The sequence below is a fragment of the Mercenaria mercenaria genome, chromosome 3 (assembly GCF_021730395.1).
Source record: "Mercenaria mercenaria strain notata chromosome 3, MADL_Memer_1, whole genome shotgun sequence".
In the NCBI taxonomy this organism is placed as follows: Eukaryota; Metazoa; Mollusca; class Bivalvia; order Venerida; family Veneridae; genus Mercenaria; species Mercenaria mercenaria.
Genome location: NC_069363.1, coordinates 77001618 through 77023262, shown reverse-complemented (window position 1 = coordinate 77023262; position 21645 = coordinate 77001618). Strand labels below are relative to the sequence as shown.

The window sequence follows — 21645 nt, the reverse complement described above, 5'->3', positions numbered from 1 at the left end:
GACAGCGTTCAGCGAGCGTTATTATATCGTTTGAAAGAGATGGGCATCGGAGGGGTTCTATCTATCCATGGACTTTATTTGAGTCGGACATTTGACATAATAGCCAGAAAAACGACCGAACATGTTTTCTGATCTTTCATTTGTGCGTGACAATGCCAGAAACACACTGTCACCTGATTCAAATCATTTGAACAGAAGTTTGTTGTTTGGCTGCGTCCAGTGCTTCCAAGATGAAATCACTTTGTAATATGTAATCCAATTCTCTGATTGACTGATCTGACTGAGGTTAACTAGTACGAAGCCTAGTTATGCGTTCTGAGGCTGCATAAGGCTAGCTCTGCATAACGCTTCCTAGGCCGGGTTTTGACTTCGTATACTAGTACTATCACTACCACAACATCTGTTGCTGCTACTTTTGACAGTATATTTAGTGTACTGCTGCTCACTCGTCACATTTCACCCGTATCACCTATAGGATATTCTCTAAATTTTAAACACGCTTGTCAAATCAGCTCTCTCTTTCTCACTCGTAACATCATGTCCATACTATTTAGCCTCAGGGTAGGATCCTATATAATTTTGGTTTTCATTTGCATGAAAATAATTAAGAATCCATCCCTTTTTCAATTAATCTTATCCAAAGGCTTTCGGTAATGCAGATAATTTCATGGGTAAACATTGAGACTGTCAGTCACTTTAATATGCAAATCTTGCTCCGTCGTCATATACATAATTTTGGATCCGCTATAAATGATTTTGTCGGGTCTAAGGGATTGGTCTGTGAGATATTCTATAAGGAAATAACCATAACTTTCGTAGTCTTTCATACAGTGGGCAACAACTTTAAAATATTAATGTTGATCAGAAAACAACTATTCGCCATTTTTTTCCACGGTATCCATTCCTTCACATCATTTTCCGTTTCGGGACATTGGTCTCTTTTACAGATGAAACGACGTGTTTCACACTGGTGTCTTTCTTTGTTATTGTAATGTTTGAGGCAATTTTCGCAAAAATACTTGACGCTGAAGAAGCGCGTTATACTGATGATGGCGTAAAAGTGATTGTCGTCCACTAAGTATATGCAGATACATGGGTGCTCGTCATAACTGGGACTTGTAATGAATTTGTTGCCCAGCATAGCGCAAACCGCTATCACGCGTACTCCCAGGACTTCTCCAAACGCCGTAATATCTTTTAAACTCGCAGATCTGTCTAAAGGAACTCCTGTCAGCTGACTAATGGAACTGACTAATGGCGATAGCTAATTGTTGTTGTTGCTTTAGATTCGTTCTGGCGAGGTTCTTGTAATAACTTTCTAGAACTTTTATTTTCTAGTATGAGTTGTAGATTACTCTTCTTTCCTCTTTCCTCTGTGATTTCTTTCCATTCACCTTGCGTACATCTTGCCCTGGCCATACAAATCTTACAAGTCGTTATGTTCTATGGTTATTATAGATTGTTTCAAAACGAATTGCTTTTTCCCTGTTAGCTTAATTATTCTTCGCCTTGGTCCCCACTTCCTTTTGGTAAATCTATAGAACCTATGTCAAAACTTTCATCAATACAAAGATCTTTATTGCTGTTTAGTACTTGTCTCTATAGTTCTCATTACTGTGTCTGCGTTTAACTGGTCCAGGGCTGGAGGGGAACAAAAATGGGTCATGAAGTCCTTCGTGATGTATAACAACACACCCTAAATCGTTTGCCGCCAAATCATCCCGGGCTTCCTCCAACACATTGTCAAACATTTAACAAAGTTTGTTCTTTATACTGCTCATCCATTTTAACTTACCACCGCATTGGAGGTCGGGCCTATTAGACAGACCTGGCTGGGGCACTTCTCCACACCCTGTCTGTATCCATTGCAATTGAGGGTTCCATTCTCCATCTTGAATAGAAGCAGCTTTCCGTTTCTTCCATTTCTTCGTCAAACATTAAAACCTTAATGGATTCTTCGACCTCCTATCGCACTCTTACGTATTCCAAAGCCATTTCTATATCATCCTCGTTAATGTCCACGTTTTTTTATGTATAACGGATCTCCGTACTGGCAGTTTCCTAACTGGAACAAACGTAATCGCACCTCTAGGGAATCCTGCATCCCCACGTAGTCGCAAAATTCATCAGTTCATCTGCAACGGTGAAAGTATTCACCACATCTCAAACGTTGCTGCGATATTTTCCATGTTGCTTGTTTAAAATTCTAAAATTAGAATGACGTAGAGCGGCGCTGCGCTTTCTTATATACTCTCTATGGAGCATCGCGTTCAAAACGAGGCTCACAAAAACAGCAATTTCATTGCTTGGTTAAAAATAACCAAACAGGTCAGCTCTCGGTCACGATACAAAATGCCTTTCAATTTCAATGGGACAAAGGATTCTTTTCATCTATTGTCCGAAAAAGTTTAACTCTTGGTCATGATACAAAGGACCATTAAATTTCAATAGGACAAATTATTCTTTTCATCTAATGTTCGAAAAAGTTCAGCTTTCGGTCATGATACAAAAGACCCATTGAATTTCAATGGGACAAAAGATTATTTTCACTTATAGTCCGAAATAGTGCTGCTAAGTTTTGTGTGCCTAAACAGAGCGGCACCCGTACATTATGGTCAACAGTTTTGAATAGACAAAGAATCTTTTCATCTATTGTTAAATATAAAGGAATATTCAATTTGAATAGAACAAAAATCTTCCTTTCATCCTTTGTTTGAACATGTTCAGCTTTCGGTCACGATACAAAAGGACCATTCTATTTCATTGGGACAAAGGATTCCTTTCATCGATTGTCCGAAAATGTTCAGCTCTTGGTCACGATACAAAAGGACCAGTGAATTTCAATGGAACAAAGGATTCTTTTCATCTATTTTCCAGAATAGTCCCGCTAGGTATTGTGTGCCTAGACAGAGCGGCGCCCGTATATTATAGTCAGTAATTTTGAATAGACAAAACTCTTTTGATCTATAGTTCAGTATAAAGGACCATTCAATTTGAATAGAAGAAATACTTTTTTTTTGCTGAATATAGTGTGGTACAGACGAATGGTGGAATTAAAAAATAAACTATCACGACTGATGCACGCGTGATGTTTTCTACATATAGAGTTGAGCATGCACATTCAGGACTAGTACACATATCAGCGGAGTCATTTTGTCACAAAACAAGGTGCAGGATACATCGTCAACAAAAGACTTTTCAGTTTACTTTGCTTCTTTTAAACACGTGTTTACCTAACGTAATGCTAAATGTGTTCTTTCTTAAATATGTTATAAATATTTTGTTTTAAACTATTGTTACTTTTTTTTTTGTTTACCAGTATAGTTCGTTTTATCATAAAATATACTTATTCATTTAGGTCATGGTTAAATCTATATGATTAGCTATTGTTAATTAAATATAATTTATATACAGTTTTATTTAATGTCCCTGTAATATCTTATTTTTATTTTCATGTTATCTCCCCATCTAGGACTGAACACCTGACCCTCAATTTTTGCGACCGACCACGCCCTAGATACGGTATACGCGTCAGCTCCGTATACTTAAAGGAGACATTTTCTATAAATATATCATTCTAAAATCTACCTTTGATGTCATTCTTAAAATAAACATTTGATGTCATTCTAAAATAGAATTAGAAATGTCCGCCTCGCATGCGTACTGACTTTATTTCTTATATGCAAATGAGGTTCTATAAATAGTAATTAGGTCTTCCAAGATGCCGCCCATTTGTTTACACACAAACCGACCCTTCTACTGCTAGCGGACCTGCTCCTACATCTATACGCATTAGTAATGCACTAAATGGTAGCCATGTGTACTTTCTTTCCTATCATACCATTTACATGTCAAAAATCCGCCCTGGCTCGGCAGAATAGCAGCACAAATACCGAGGTGCTCGTGGAACAAGAGCAAACAACTGCATGCTTCACGTTAGATGAAAAGGAATTTATTTAGAAACGTTAACAGGTTGGCCTTTCCGATAACTTTAAGCCCTTTTCTTATATGTAGAACCCGGGCCATTTTCGAAAAATCAAAATTATGCCTTTCTTAAGATCTAAGTAAGGATATCGCCCGAGCAATTTTCTTCTTACAGAATTAAGTCAAGTTTATCAGAAGCATCATGTTGTGCGTTTCAACAAACGATTTAAACAATCCAAAGTTTTTTACGGAATGAGTGCTTAAAGTGAAATATATAAATAAAGACATGCACACTATGTGTTTGAGAATGTAAATGAATACATTAATGATTATGCTGATGCATTAAATTTTGCTTTAATGAATATAGCTTTAGTTATACATGTAAACACAAAAAAATACGAAAATTATATCAGAGATTACGTATAAGATTAGGTTTGTGTGTGATATTTTTCTTAGAAGACTAGGACACATGACTGTTTTCCTTGAGAGATGTAAATTTTGCCACAACTTCATGACCCCCCCCCCCAAAAAAAAAAAAAAACAACAAACAAACACACACACACACACACACAACAAACCCGGATGAGGTGTGAAGGTGTATGTGTGGAGGGGGAGGGGGAGGGGGTTCTTGCGCGTGACGCCACTGTTTATCAGAAAAATAAATGTTTAACAATATAGGGACCATGTCGCGTTTATTTCGGGTTTCAAAAATGCCTTCTTTCTAAAGGGTTACATTCAATCTAAACAATAATGACGTATACTTTACCTGTAGAGTTCGACATAAAAATCCTGTCGTAGATTTTATTGCATTTTATTGACAATAATAGGCCTACACTCGCATATTTTGATTGAAATTTACCAGAACAGCGTATCATTTTGTGGCTACCCCAATAACACATTTTCTCAAGGAATATGCAGTTGCTTTTGGGTATATATATTGCATATGTATATCAGAAAATCCTGCGTTTCTTATTGATTTCACTGTATCTCGAGTGGCGTGGCAGCCGTAAAACATCCGGGCGAAAGGAACCCAAGCACGCTGTAAAACATATGCCAACAGCCGCTTGTCTTCAAAGGTTACATGTTGCAGAAAAACCAACTTTCCTCCCTGAAAAATATTATCATTAAATGCTTACGTGACATATCTCGGGCATATGCACTTTACAATTTAACTTCTGAATTTGTACATTTTGCATTTGTCATTCAAAATGTGTTTTAGTTAATTATGTATATGTCTACAGTGAAAGGTAGTCGTTCCATTTTATTCTTACACAGTTTGATATAGATATGATTTTATTAACACTATTTCTTTGAAGCAATACAAAGTGTAGGGCTAAGTTTTGAGTTGTTTACAGAATGTATACTATTTTGAAAATAAAATGCTTTCTTCATAAGACACGTTATCTCTATAAACCTTATTACACAACATTGGTACGGAATTCCGTTAGGGCCATCGCCTTTGTATGTGTTGATCTGAAACGCGATACTCGATAGTACGATGATGAAAACGCGAAATCACGAAACTACGATAACGAAAACGCGACAACACGATGATGATAACGCGATACTACGATAACGAAAACGCGATAATACGATAGTACGATGATGATAATGCGATATACTATCACGTTTTCACCATCGTACTGTCGCGTTATCACCATCGTAATATCGTGATATCGCGTTGTCGTTATCGTAGTATCGTACTATCGCGTTATCATCATCGTACAGTCGCGTTATCACCATCGTATTGTCGCGTTATCATCATCGTACTGTCGCGTTATCAAAATCGTACTATCGCGTTATCACCATCGTACTGTCGCGTTATCATTATCGCACCATTGTACTAATTTATGAGTCAGAATTAGCCTAATGTTTACCTTCGTAATCTGACTCTGAATCAGACATTTTGTCACATGGAGGGGGAATGTTTCTATGCGCATGGGCACCGGAATGCGATAGTACGATGGTGATAACGCGACAGTACGATGGTGATAACGCGACAGTACGATGATGATAACGCGACAGTACGATGGTGATAACGCGATAGTACGATACTACGATAACGAAAACGCGATATCACGATAATACGATGGTGATAACGCGACAGTACGATGGTGAAAACGCGATAGTATATCGCATTATCATCATCGTGCTATCGTATCATCGCGTTTTCATTATCGTGGTATCGCGTTATCATCATCGTGTTGTCGCGTTTACGTTATCGTAGTTTCGTGATTTCGCGTTTATATCATCGTACTATCGAGTATCGCGTTTCAGATCAACACATTCAAAGGCGATGGCCCTAACGGAATGAGGTCTATCATATGTAAATGGTTTGGTAAAGAAAATGGTCTATTTACCGGTTTTAAAACCCTCATTACTTCCTCCAGCGACTTCCTTACATCTTCTACAACACACAAAACAAGTGATAAGAATGCTGCATCGAATCGTTCGCTTTCAAAAGGCATGTTCTCGGCATAGCCTTGAACAATATCCGTTTCTACAACGTTTTCATATTTCTTCATGTTTTCTTTGATGTATCCGGCAAAATGTAAATTTGGATCCAGACAAACTAACTTAGTTTTGTCAGGAAAGAAAGCCATATATTCAGCTGGTCCTGATCCAACGTCAAGTATTGTCAAATTCTTGTTGATTGTTTGTTTATATTCATTCAGTAACTGGAAAACACGAACATTCTCTTCCCATATTACATTCGAATATGATTTACTCCTGTTAATGTTCCATGCATATATTCTTTGCAAAACGTGAAAACTCAATGGACGTCTTAAATACCAGACAATACCTAAAATGGCGAAGAAAATTCCAGCTTCGTAGAGATAATGTACACTTTCAACATCTTCCATTACCATTTTTCTTTCAAAATACAAGCGTACTCGAATCTGCATCAGTTTCTAAATAATTTTGGTATATATTGGTATGTACTAAGGAGCTTTTTAGTCATCAGTATGTTTGTGCATATTGTAATATAATTAGAACATAGATTTATGCATTTTCACAAAACCCATTAGTACAGTGGCATGATCAGTCATAAAAGATTCTAGCCTCTGTAAATATATCAGTACAGATTGGTCTAATGGGCATGGACGTTCATAGTTTCATAGTACAATGCACAACGGATCACCTGTCTATTAAGTGATTACAGATTCGGCAAAGTCGATTCAATTCGGTGTTCACCCACCCCTTGAAGCAAGTTATATTTAGTGTTTCATACGGACTTTGTCTGTTTCTTTTTTCTACGTTATTACTGTTATTGCATTTGTTTGTATTAATGTGTACATGTGCGGAGCTCTGTATGGGTGGCTGCGCCTGTCTTATTAGACATTTGACCTTCTTTTTAAAGTGCAAAAACTAAGTCAATGTCTGGTACTTTTACCTTCAAATTACTAGACTCGATCATCTTTGTTTTGCTTCATAGGTTGCCGCTGCTGCTTTGTGCGACAGTATATACACTACATAACATTGATAGCACTTCGATGTATGGTAAACAGGGGACTGAGTGCTTATACCATGCTCATCCGTCATCACCTTACATAAGTTGTTATTTCATACCCAGTCTACTTTGAATACAACGTATTTTGTATTAACCGAGAATGTGTAGCTCAGCATGCCCTTTTCTCGTAATTCCGAGTCCCAAAGCTGGTAATTCAGCTCAGTCATTTTTCAAAAGTCCCATGCAGCAAAAAAAAGCCCTAGTATCAAGAGAATCAATTCGGACTATTACACAACTCGGACCCTTTTCTGAACCACTGTCATAAAATTTCTCCTGCAATATGATCAAATCGGACATGCGCAACTAGTCAAGTTAACACGAAGTATTTGTTACTGAATTATTTATTCTAATTCACCTGGTTTCAAAGTTGGTTCTTAATTGACTTTTTTTGCTCAAGGACCGAAAAGGGTATTCTATCTTTTAATTTTGTGTGCGCAAGTTTAACAGACCCTTTGTAGTCCCACCAAGCTGAAATTATAGTGTTCATCAAATTATGAGGAATGAAGACAAGAATATAAAGTCCATTATAAAGATGTGTATTCATTATATTTTTTTTTTGCTCTTAAACCTATAGCAAAAACTGAAAATACCAAATTGGACCGCCTTTAAGAATTTCTGCTCTTTCTCTAAGCCTACGCCAAAATATCATGCACTAGCCATTAACAGTGAAATATTAAAGATTTGTTTATTATTAACATAAGTCATGCATTTAATTAAGGGGAAATGCCACAGTTGCCTATATGTATATATGGCAAAAAAAATTCCTACGGGCAGAATTTCTTTAAATTTTGTGTACTGACTGAGAAACAAGTTTAAAACAGAAATATGTGTCAAAAATCATAGGTACCCAGGCTTAATCTTGAATTGTCTGCCCTTGAAAATAGATTTTTTCAGTATTTTCCGACTTTCAAGAGAAGATAATTCATGACCAAGGCTGGGTTCCTATGGTTTGTTTTATTTCATATTTCTGTTTTTGATTTGATTCTCTGTCAGTAAAAATGATTAAAGAAGAAATACCTTCTGTAAACAAATTTATGCCCCATGTCAATACAGAGACTGTTGTCCTTAACTATGAACATGACAAGATGATTCCGCAAAGTCCTAGTCTTTCCCATGGACCGAATTTCTTTAAACTTTGTATACTGACTGCAAATGAAGTCTGAAACAGAAATAAAATTTAAAATACACAGTCCTCTTGCCTTGATCTTAAATTATCTGCCATTGAAAATTGGATTTTGAGTATTTTCTGATTTTCAAGGGCAGATAATTCAAGATCAAGCCTGGATACCTATAAGTTTTAATACATATTTCCGTTTTAAATTTGATTCTCAGTCAGTACACAAAGTTTAAGGAAATTCTGCCCTTATGAAAATATTTTGCCTATATACATATAGGCAACAGTCCCATTGCCCCATAACTTGTTTTCTGTTTACAGTAAAATGTGATCATGCATTTGAATTGATTTGAATATTTAATACAATAAAACAAAACCACTTAGAAATTCAGGACCATCTCGTCTCATCTGGCAGGTATTTTTCTAGGGCAATTATTTTGTCTTTACCTGCGTTTGCTCGTACATGCAATACATGTGAACTACATATACATTAAGTCACATGTGGAAATTTTAACATTATTAACTCATGCTGAGCTAAAAGGTTATGGGCCTAGCACTTATACAGCTAAATCATTTGCATCGAGAAAATGCATCATATTGTTGTGAAACCCAGAGTCGATATATTTGCAGGACACCTACCCCTATCGCCCAATTACCTGATCTGAGCTTTAAAATAATCGCCGAATCTTTGCAAACGTACAGCTCTTACAATTGGTCATGTAGATGTTAGCTGATAAACGTGTCTAAATCATTGGGCAACTACTTAAAAATAAATTCAAAGGCACGATCAAATATTACTGTAAAAGGCTGAACACTACTAAATCCGGCTGTTATTTATTCTATATAAAATTCACTCACTTTAAAACGGGTTTTCGACATTTTCTAGCATATCAGAATATCAGAGACTTATATTCCCATAAAGAAGAACTATATCGCTACTTTAGAAAAACAAAAAGAAAAGGGGGTGTTAACTTTTATATAAGAAAACTACAGTTTGTTAAATACAACCTGCTAAATTTACTCCTTTTCGCTTCTTTCAATTTCTCTTTTCAAAACATTAGATTCTTACGCCGCCATTTTTACATAGAATGCGATTTCGACAGAATGCAAAGTGATACATACTGAAACACTGTAGGGTAAAAGTAAACAAGCTGTCGTTGAGAAAATGCACTAGGAAAGGAAAAAAGATTAGTACTACTTATAGTTGGACTACTTGTGACTAGACCAGCGGAAGCTTACATTCTATAGCTTACATTCTATTTGGTAGTGATCAGCCTAAAATGAAAACCAAGATAATATTATTTTACGGCTTAAGGTTACTGTTTTCGGAGAAAAATATATATGTGTCTTTTTTGTGTCTCACGAAATAATCATGTTGGCAAAAACATAATATATAATGTAGGCGAAATAGATGGTTTCACTGTATAGGAATTATAGCTTTAGACCAGAAGCAAAACAACGATAGATAAGAATTTACATAAGAAGTTCCACGAGGAAACCAACAGTATGGACTATCAACCATCACCAGCCTGCGTAATCAAATCTTACACCGACAACCGACACTAGAAAACAAGAGTCGATTATTCTTTTTTTGACTAGCACCTACCTATGAATCCCTGGTATCAATCGACGATTCTGTAACCATTCTGTCAAATTACACTTGTCCTGACAACTGACGTTCGGGTTCCGACGAGAAATCAATAATTATCGTAAATCGATCGATCTTACTTGTATGGCCAACTTCCCTGCAAATTGATCCCTGCTTTGCACTGGGCATAGCGTACGAGGGTACCAAACTTGGATTTTCATCATAGGAAGTGATAATCCGGTATATTATAGTCGTAAGCGTATTAATTTTTGTACCCGGTTTATGATACGCACAGTACAAAGCGGGGGTTCAAGCGACAAGCAAGTGTTCCCAGTGTCAGTTTCACTGTTGGAAATCTTCTTATTTTATGAGAATTGAATGATGGTAAAAATGCATTTTTTAAAACACGCTGAAATGTTACAAAATGCGTTTTATGATCGTCACATATGCTCAGTACATGTTAAATGCTAAAAAAATATTCGCTAAACTTAGGCATGGATGAAGGAAAGTGGGGTGTGGGGGGGTCCTGACCCCAAGCGGCTGTGGTTATTTACTGTTGTATCATAAAGTAAGTAAGTGTTGGTCTTCTGGGACCATCCTAGCGTTGATTTGAAGCGACGGGTGTCATAACGTTTTTCGCTAGTTTGTAAATTCTAGATGTTTTAGTGTGTGACTTTTCAAAGGGGGAATGAGCGAATGTTTACGATACATATAGTATATTTTGATGTTTCTTGAAACTGTTAAAACTTATCAACAACATATTGTTCTAAACGTATACTAAATTTCAAAATTGTACGTTCAATCTTTTTTAAATTTCTGGCAACAGAGCTAATGATGGGCTACCTATTTTGTTCAATATATTTTATTAAAGTTCTGCACTTGTAACGGCAACAGAATGATATGTAAGTAGGTCTGCAGTTTGCAATTCTCAATTCAGTTATTTTTGCGCTTTGTAATTTGAATCGCAAACTGCAAAATAGTTTGCATTTTGCGATTCGAATTGCAACTTGATTTCTTTTTATATTTTGAAGCACTGTTCAGTTTCTTAGAAAGATATCATTGTTTAGGAAATTTCAGGATTTAAAATTGAACTCTTTAGTCTCTTGTGCTTTGTAAGTTGAATCTCAAACTGAAAAGAAGTTTGCATTTTCCTATTCGAATTGCAAACTGACTTTCAACTTTTCTCTATTCCAAGTTATCAACATATCAAATTGCGATTCAGTACAACAAATTGCAGAATATAGGAATAAACACCTATCGTCGGATGGGAGTCTGAATTTCTCACCCGAGAGGTTGGTTAGGGGAGATCGATTGGATATAAGAAAAAAGACAAATTAGATATAGAAATGAGTAATTTTCTTTTTTAATTTTTTTTTTAAACAAGTCATCTGTTGAAAGGTACCCACAAATTGCCGCAGCTGTTACGCTTTATAATACATAAAGACTTATTGTACGGCAACGGCGTGCCTTATGTGGTTATTGGCACGACAAAATCTGTATTGGCGCGACAGCGTTGCCTCGGTACTAATATCATTTTTGAAAGAGATGGGCATCGGAGGAGTTCTTTTTTATCCATGGACATTATTTGAGTTGGAAATTTGACGCATGTGTCGACATAATAGACAGCAAAACGGTCACACTTGTTTTCTGATCTTCCATATGCGCGTGACAATGCCAGAAACACAGTGTCACCTGATTCAAATCATTTGAACAGAAGTTTGTTGCTTGGCTCCGTTCAGTCTATCCAAGACGAAATCACTTAGTAATATGTAAACCAATTCTCTGATTTTGAAAAAGTATGAAGCCTAGTTATTATTATTATTATACCAGATTTGTTGAGCGCCCTTTTCATAATATGTAATATACGTTCAAACGCACTTTACAATTAAACATGTGACACATCGCAGATATGTAGGAAAATAACAAAACATGACATGCAATCACAAAACTGAAACTGAACAATTTGATTAAACGCCTTTTTTATAAATGATATTTTCAATGGCGTTGTACATAATAATAAAAAATAATAGTTATTACAACAATATCATAAATGAACAATGATAATATTTACAGCCTTATTGTAACAAACAGCCATGACCACACCCCCATCCCCGAGGTCGTTTTACCCCTATTGCCAATACCAGTGCTTTAAACATCTGGTACGCCCAGACGGGCTGCATATAGCGGTTCAACCTCCCGGTAAATGGTGCCATTATGTACTGTTTTAGATAGAAATACCACACATTTCAAGTGAAACTCAAGTCTTGCGAAAAACACACACATAGAACGTCATAACCTGATGAAATAAAAGATGGATTGTCAATTTAGTTAATTACATGATGAATTGTACAGTTAAGAGACCTTCGTCAGCGACGAATGACTTGCTGTAGTTCTGCATTACAAAAATAACAATGGTATATTTATTATGAGTAGAAACAGTCACAGTTGGTATCTATGTGTTGTAGAAAATTTTGAAAAGGTGTGTTTTGAGAGCTCTTTTGAATGAATTAAGTGATGAATCTTTTCTGAGATTGTCAGGGAGAGAGTTCCCTAGTTTTGCGGCGGCAACCCTGAACTTCTATCCCCGTAGGTAACCAGTCGACTTTTTGTGGCACAAGGGTTGGTTGCTGCATTTGCTGACCTCAGATTTCTAGTTGGCACGTACACCTCCAGTAAGTCTCTCATATACACCGGCGACTGTCCATGCAAGGCCTTGAATGTTTGAATGAGAATTTTGTATTTGATTCTATCTTGTATTTGAAGCCAATGAAGATCTTTAAGGATTGGTGTTATATGTTCAAAACGGGTTGTTTTCGTAATAAGACGTGCAGCTGTGTTTTGGACATTTTGCAGTTTGCTCGTTGTTGATTTTGGCACGCCGTACAAAAGAGCATTGCAGTAATCTAATCGTGAGGTCACAAGCGAGTTTATCAGGGTTTTTGTGTCTTCAGTTGTCAAATATGGTCGAATATGACCAACGTGTCGTATTTGGCCGTAGCATGTTCGAGTCACAGAATTAACATGATGGTCCATGTGCATGTTCGAATCAAGCGTTATGCGTTGTTAGACTGCATAAAGCTAGCTCTGCATACCGCTTCCCAGGGGCTTTTACTTCAGATATACTGCCACTACTACAACAGCGGTTGCTGCCACTTTTGACAGTATATTTAGTGTACTGCTGCCCGCTCGTTCAATGTCACATTGCAAAAGACATAGTGTTTGTGGAAAATGCATGTACCAAGTTACAATATGATACGTTTCATCTCTACCAATGACAAGGCCGAAGAACATCCCGTGCGTGTATAAAAATATAAAAGCACGGAAGACATTAAACTGAAAGAGAGATGGTCCTGTGGTGGGCTTTATACTGTTATATCGTAAAATAAGTAAATGCTGGTCGTCTGGGATATCCTTGCGTTGATTTCAAGCGTCGAGTTGTCATTTTCTTCTCTTATAACGTTTTTCGCTAGTTTGTAAATTCTTGATGTTTTAGTGTACTTTTGTGACTTTTCAAAGACGGGTTGAAATCGTAAAATGAGCGAATTTATATGATAGCATTATTTGATTTTTTTTTTTGAAATTGTGAAAGCTTATCAACAGCATATTGTTCTAAGGGTAGACTAAATTTCAAAATTGTACGTTCAGTGATTTTTGAATTACTGGCAAAAGAACTAATGGCGGGCTATCTGTTTTGTTCAGTATATTTTATCAAAGTTCTGCACTGGTAACGATAACAGAATGATATGTAAGTAAAGGTCTGCAGTTTGCAGTTTGCAATTCGCAGTTTTGTTCCTTTTTACGCTTTGCAATTTGAATCGCAAACTGCAAAATAATTTACATCTTGCGATTAGAATTGCAAACTGATTTCTTTTTACTTTTTAATTGAAACACTGTTCAGTTTCTAAAATGTTATTGTTTATGACATTTCTGGATTTAAAATTGTACACTTCAGATACGGAAATGTGTATTTTGTTGTTGTTTGTTTTAAAGGTTTGTTTGTATAAACTGATGAAAATATTCGTATAATTCATGCCATTCATATTACAGAAAAATAACGCACACGCACACGCACACGCACACGCACACACACACACAACGGAATAAAATCGCAGATAAAAATTTAAACTTATAGGGATTCGGTTTGCTTTGATTTCACTAAGAGAAGAACAATTATATAGCATTGATGAACTATTTACACAAACTAAACACTTGTTTTGATATTATTGTAGCAGACGATACTTACAGATTTTCCCACGTTTTTTTCATGAGATTCCTGGAATAACTTACCTGTTCAAAGCATTTCCGTAAGATCAGACACTCTCTTTTATAATCACCTTAATTACCGCAAGAGGTTAATTTAGAAACGAAACACGTGCCTTAGGTGATTGTCTTGCAATAACCAATATTTTGCACGGTGCTTGCGTGTTGGATTAATTGATACGATAAAAGAAATGTTGCCTTTTTATTGTCATTTGTTGAGTTATAGTGTTTAACATTCTTTCACATTAGGTAGATTAGAGGATAAACATATACTAGCAATCTATTCCGCATTAAGTAAAGATAATGCAAGTGTGGAATTTTAAAATAAGTCCGCAACTATTGTTTCCATACTAAATCTAACTAACCTTAAGAAATATTAAAACAATGTCCGAAATAGCAGGAATAAAACTTCTACGTAGGTGATATAAATATTATTCAAATGATAAATTGACTTGCTAAAATTGAATATTTTTAAAGTTTGATTTGCTTCTTTCATTTGAGGCATTTTCATCCATCACTTATTTTCAGCGAAATAAGCGAGTCTTTGATCAAATGGTTTAAAATAATTTCATACATATTTCCCTCTTAGAGTACAAGTCTATAAATAGAAGAAAAGGAAATGTATTATGAATACAAATGGTCGTATACCGGTATCTCTTCTATGTGTCAAGTTATTCTTTTTAGGTTTAAAGATGTACCATGTCTTTCGTTGAAATATCTTATCATCTTAAACATGTAGATATAAAGCCTTTATCAAATAAATACAATTTTGCGGAATTTGAATAGTTATAAACTGTGTACGTATGGTCGCAATCACAAATGAATGATGTCTAATAACAGCCGTTTGTCAAACATCAACGACAAAAAGGAGAACAAAAAGTCCTTTAAGATTTTCAGTGGCGGTGGCTTTACATAGTCATGCTTCTACAAGATTTTAAACCTCAAATACAGTGCTGTTTATACACTCTGACATGCCCATTCTCTATGTATACATAGATATTATTTAGTAATTGTTCATTTTTCAAACATGAAACTTGGACATAATATATCTTTAAGCATAAAAAAGATAAAAGCCTGAAATGTTAAAAAATTGTTGCCACAGGAAAGCCTGATTTGCAACACTGAACAAGAAACCGGTGCTGTCGTTTAATCACATTGTTCATAGGAAATAATAGAAAAAAATCATGACATGTTTTGGAATATTTGTAATGCCAGGAGATGAAGTTGCCAGACAGAATAATTGATTAACGGTAGTTTAATGCTAAGGTCAACTAAAGATACAAAGCAATGATACGTTCTAATGCTAAAATAATTACTAGCATATGTAACGAAGAAGACAACTCCTGCTACTGTCTGCGGAAGCTGCACTGTGTCTGAATGAAATTAACAGGTAGTTGTCAGAGACAAACTTAGACACGTTTTTCCTGTCACTTATTTTCTTATTACGGATTTACGATATTCACTTACAGCAAAATTTAGTGTTGAAATGAAGATAGGCCAACAACATAAATTATGGACCGGCGATATAAATAAGGAGTTATATAATCAATCCTTTCAAATAGTTGATTCATACAGGGCACGGATTGGGGAAAACAACAACATAATTCAACATGCATCCGCCAAAAACAGGCTGATATCTAAATCTGCGTATTTAGCTACTTATTGATTTATATTACATATTATTAGGTTATTTAACATTGTTCTGTACAATACGGAGATATATTTGGACGAGTACCCAGCTAAGATAACCATATTGGACGAGCCGCTGGGTACGAGTAGTCAGAAATACAATATTCAAAGAATCATTTTAATTTAATTTAAACTAAAATAAAATAGATATTGAATAAAAAGGTTATTCAACATTGAAATGTGCTATATGAGATATATTTGGACTCGTACCCAGCCGGGAAAACCATATTGGACTCGCCTAGCGGCTCGTCCAATATGGTTTCCTCAACTGGATACTCGTCCAAATATATCTCCGTATTGCACAGAACAATGTTAAGTAACCTAATAATATTTGTTTCGTCAATTTTATTTCATTGCGGAAACGAATTAAAACGTTTGAAAATTTACTTTGAAAATTTATTCCCGCAACATCCCAAAATGAAAAGTACGGTGTTCTGTCACAAGGACCATTGCTGTTCCCCTCTTTGTCCCGTCAATTAATAAGGATTACATACGAAAAACAGGATCGCACTTTTTTACTTTCGTTATTTCGCCCTTACGCAGAGGGGAAAATTGTGCAAAAATACGGAAGGTCGGTGGTTCTTCCCAGTTGCCCGCCCATGAAGAAATAATTCACGGAGGGGCGTCTTGGGTCTTCCTCCACCATCAAAGCTGGAAAGTCGCCATATGACCTACAGTTGTGTCGGTGCGACGTTAAACCCAACAACAACAAAAATATAATGTCCCATCGGTAGTTTTGGTAATTCTTATATTACTTGAAATAGATTTAGATATATATATATATATATAATGTCCCATCGGTAGTTTTGGTAATTCTTATATTACTTGAAATAGATTTAGAATATTATATTGTTAACAACATTTCAACAAACTTGATGAGTGCAATGATATCATTTTATGTTTCTACGACTTCAATCCATTTTTTAAAAACTCACAAAAATACTCATAAATGCCTAAAATATAAAAACGAATGAGTTATATAACATTTATGAAATCTGTCAATGAATGAAATGATAAATTTCCGCTTATAAGTTTTGTTCTTAACAACATATTTCTTAAATTCCGAGGTATTTCATAATGTTTTATTAGCATTATAAAAGATATTTTTAAATCCACAAGGGAAGGTGGGTAGTGGGAAGGGGGCAGGGCGGGGGTGGGGTGGGGTGGGGTAGAAGTTTTTATTAGTGTAGTATAAAAAGTAAATTTCTCTAAATGTTATTCAAACAAAGCTGATAAAATTAGGTTTATGCAAACTTATATGATATTTGGATTTTGCATGTTCCGTAAGTGTTATTGACAATACATAACTTTAAAATGATGAAACAGCATCCGCGCAGTCTGGTCAGGATCCATGCTGTTCGCTTTTAAAGCCTATTGGAATTGGAGAAACTGTTAGCGAATAGCACGGATCCTGACCAAACTGCGCGGATGCGCAGGCTGGTCTGGATCCATGCTGGTCGCAAAGCCAGTATGTTGGTTTTCCCATGGCGCGGCTCATATATTTTCAACACTCAAACTAAAACTAAAGCTTGCAAAATGAATATCTAATCAATTTTGCCGATGAGCACTAAAAAGGAAAACTTTTGACGGGAATTATTCAAAAAACTGCGATATTTTCCGTCTGCTTGTCAATGTGCGGCTAGTCTGCTGGCTGACCACAAGTTACTATGGAAACGAATTACAAAAAAAAAACAAAAAAACAATCACAACAGCAAAAAACAAAACAAAAGGAAAACCAAAAAAAAAAAAACCAACAAAAAACAAAAACAAAAACAACAACAACAGCGTTATCTTCTGCAATTCAATTTCCGGTCCATTTCCTTCGAGTGTTTTAGCGGAACAAACTATAAATTCATAACGAAAACAATACAACACAGTTAACTCAATCAAACCGAGTCTGCTATTATTGTTCTTGGTTGCATTCTTTGCTTCCAAAGGATCTTTTTACAGATTTTGTTATTTACTGAATCGAGGAATGGAACATTCAACCACATTATTGTTAGATGATTCTATCAGAGGTGCAAAGAACGAATTCAGCGTTTATTAAAATCAATAATAAGATTTTGGAATGATAGGACGCAAACAAACAAGGAGCTCGGTCTACAAGCCCTGTTACCAGTATCATGCGGAAATATATGAGTCTCGCCATGAGAAAACCAACATAGTGGGTTTGCGACCAGCATGGATCCAGACCAGCCTGCGCATCCGCGCAGTCTGGTCAGGATCCATGCTGTTCACCTTCAAAGCCTATAGCAATTAGAGAAACCGTTCGCTTTCAAAGCCTATTGGAATTAGAGAAACTGTTAGCGAACAGCAAGGATCCTGACCAGACTGCGCGGATGCGCAGGCTGGTCTGGCTCCATGCTGGTCGCAAAGCCACTATGTTGGTTTTCTCTTGGCACGGCTCAAATCTATAAGATCCTTTGGAAGCATAGAACACAACCAAGCAATGTAAAACGAAGGCTATCAAAAAATAACGTAGATATTTGCATTCAAAAGCTGCCTTTTGTGTGTTGTGCAATGTGAAATGTATGACTGTAATTTGCAATCTTTGTGTAATTCAGTCATACACTTTTTGTAACACTTTTTTTGTAACATTTTTGTTTACATGCGAAGCGCTAAACGTTTTAATTACCATAGCTACGCAAAACCGGTGCAGTCATGATTTGTATTCGCACCGACAGTCCACTTGTTTACCTGAAAATATGCAAAAGTGCAACAGCATGTCAAGGCGACATACATTGAAAGTATGGTGTCATTCGGACGTGGGAGGCAGAACTAAACAACGCTTGAACTTAGTGAGTTTTGCTGTTGATAACGCAAGATAATCAGACATTTGCTTAGTTATGTAGAGACTTTGGCAAACACCAACTGAAATTTATAAACTAATGAAACAGACGCCATAACTATGTTCGATCAACTGTGTCTTGATCTTCAAGTGGTACAAACGATTCGCAAATGACCCAGAATTGCTAAAAGACAGAGGAGGTCGACTTAAAACAACAACAACAAAAATCCATGAATCGACGTTAACGTCCATTTTTTTACGGCTTGGATTAAGACCAACTTCTCATGGTGTGCACCCTATCTGAGATGATTGGCGTAAGTGTTCAAACTGTTTTCAGTATTCGAACCAATTATTATTATTTATTATTTGGGTTTTTATGGCGCACCAACACAGTATAGGTTATATGGCGCCTAACAGGACTACAAATTTTGGTTCCACATCTCATTTACATCGAAATAAAAACGAGGTATGGAATCAAAATTTGCATACCTGCTGGAATCACAGTGTTACTGCAATACCAAGTGTTAAGACCCTGTTAGTCGCCTCTTACGATCATGCAAGGGTAAGGCAGTAGTTCCAATTCTTTTCATACACAGACTGTCCCAGAATCACATGGGGCGTAAATATAGGTTCACGCTTGTGAACATAGGATAACGACCGAAATTCATAGTTCAATCGAAAAACCTAGTTTATCGAACGTAAACCTGGGTTCACGTTCGTAAACTATGGTTCACGCTCGTAAACCCAAGTTCACGGTCGAAAACATAGGTTTTCGCTTGTAAACATAGGTTCACGTCCGTAAACTATGGTTCACGGCAAGCCAATTATCCAATAATTACGTTCTTGGTCGAAAAACTAGGATTATCAAATATTAACCTATATTTACGAGCGAAAACACAGGATAACGGTCGTAAACCATAGTTAACGTTCTTGTACCCATATTTACGTTCGATAAACTAGGTTTCTCGATTGAACAATAATTTTCGGTCGTTATCCTCAGTTTACGAGCGTGAACCTAGGTTTACGGGCGTGAACCTGGGTTCACGAGCGTGAACCATAGTTTACGAACGTGAACCTGGGTTTACGACCGAAAATCATAGTTTTGTTCGAGAAATCTAGTTTCACGCTCGTAAACATAGGTTCACGCCCCTAAACCTACGTTCACGCACGTAAATATAGGTTCATTTTCGTAAACTATGGTTTACGGTCACGGCCGTAAACCTAGGTTCACGCTCGTAAACCTATGTTCACGCTCGTTAACATAGGTTTACGGCCGAAATTGATAGTTGATTTGATAATCCTAGTATATCAATCGTAAACCCTGGTTTACGTCCGATAAACTAGGTTTCTCGATTGAACTATGAATTTCGGTCGTTATTCTATGTTTACGACCGTAAACTTGGGTTTACGAACGTGAACCTACGTTTACGAGCGTGAACTATAGTTTACGACGTTATTCTATGTTTTCGCCCGAAAAAATAGGTTAGTATTTGAAAACCCTGGTTTTACGTTTCACAAAACCTGGTTTATCGAACGTAAACCTAAGTTCACGCTCGTATACCCAAGTTCACCGAAAATATAGGTTCACGTCCGTAAACCATGGTTCACGGTCGTAAACATAGGTTCACGTCCTTAAACATAGATTCATGGCCGTAAACCCATGTTCACGCCCGAAATTCATTGTTGATTCTATAATCCTAATATATCGACCGTAAACCATGGTTTACGTTTGATAAACTAGGTTTCTCGATTGAACTAATAAAAAATATGAGTTTCGGTCGTTATCCTATGTTTACGATCGTTATCCTATGTTTACGCTTGTAAACCCCGGTTCACGCTCGTAAACCATAGTTTACGAACGTGAACCTATGTTTACGACCGTGAACTTGGGTTTACAATCGTGAACCTACATTTACGAGCGTGAACTATGGTTCACGGCGTTATCCTAAGTTTTCGCTCGAAAATATAGGTTAGTATTCGAAAAACCTGGTTTTACGCTCGAAAAACCTGGTTTATCGATCGTTAATCCTAGTTTTTCGACCGTGAACTAGAGTTCACGTCATAATTGGACAATTGGCTTGCCATAAGCACCGGCTTAAGCGGAATTCTAATATAGTAAAACTAAATGGAATCCATGATTCCAAATAACAAGACAAAACCGAAGCAGGACCGTTCTTATGTCGTCCTTCTTTACTTCTTGTTCGTCGTACAAATGTATACATTTTGCAGAGCAATTATCCTGCTCGTCTTTCCGACAGACCGGTTTTCGCTGCCTACTGGTCTAACTGAATCAAAGTACCCAATATATTTGATATTAAGGCGGAGACAATTTCCGTGGCTACAATCTTGCACTTGTATTAGTTTTTGTGCCTTTAGTGGACGTGAGGGGTTTTGCTCATTTTGTTATCTCTCATGAACATACCCAATCAAACCGACTCTGCTATCATTTTGGTAAGTTATGTTTTATGCTACCAAAGCATTTTTTTCTAGATTTTTAACTTTCGTAATAGCATGATTTCTCTTTTCGGTACATATGATATATTTTACAAATTGACGATGTACCATAAGTAGAGCGCCTCTTTCCGCAACGCTCCTGCTTAGCTAGATAGAGAGAGCGCAGTCTACGGATCGCGGGGTCGTGATTTCGATCCCCGGGCGAGGCGTATGTTCTCCGTGACGACTTGCTAAATACATTGTGTCTGAAATCATTCTTCCTCTATCTCTGATTCATACATGTGGGGAAGTTGGCAGTTACTTGCGAAGAACAGGTT

General features: G+C 36.5%; 1 protein-coding gene across 1 annotated transcript; it reads right to left on the bottom strand.

Annotated features, from left to right (window-relative positions):
* Nucleotides 1–4599: 4599 nt before the first annotated feature.
* Nucleotides 4600–6845, bottom strand: LOC123523418 (thiol S-methyltransferase METTL7B-like). The gene is made up of 2 exons (XM_045301100.2): nucleotides 6285–6845; nucleotides 4600–5032 (listed from the first exon to the last, which is right to left on the bottom strand). The coding sequence occupies exons 1-2, from the start codon at nucleotides 6828–6830 to the stop codon at nucleotides 4796–4798; spliced, it is 783 nt and encodes a 260-aa protein (XP_045157035.2). The 5' UTR covers nucleotides 6831–6845; the 3' UTR covers nucleotides 4600–4795.
* Nucleotides 6846–21645: the final 14800 nt, after the last annotated feature.

What these genes read in the sequence shown, in the direction of transcription:
- LOC123523418 (XM_045301100.2), bottom strand. Translation starts at nt 6,830, where the DNA reads ATGCAGATTCGAGTACGCTTGTATTTTGAAAGAAAAATGGTAATGGAA. An exon ending in TAATGAGGGTTTTAAAACCG is followed by an intron (nt 5,033 to 6,284) that starts GTAAATAGACCA and finishes AATATTTTTCAG; the next exon opens with GGAGGAAAGTTGGTTTTTCT.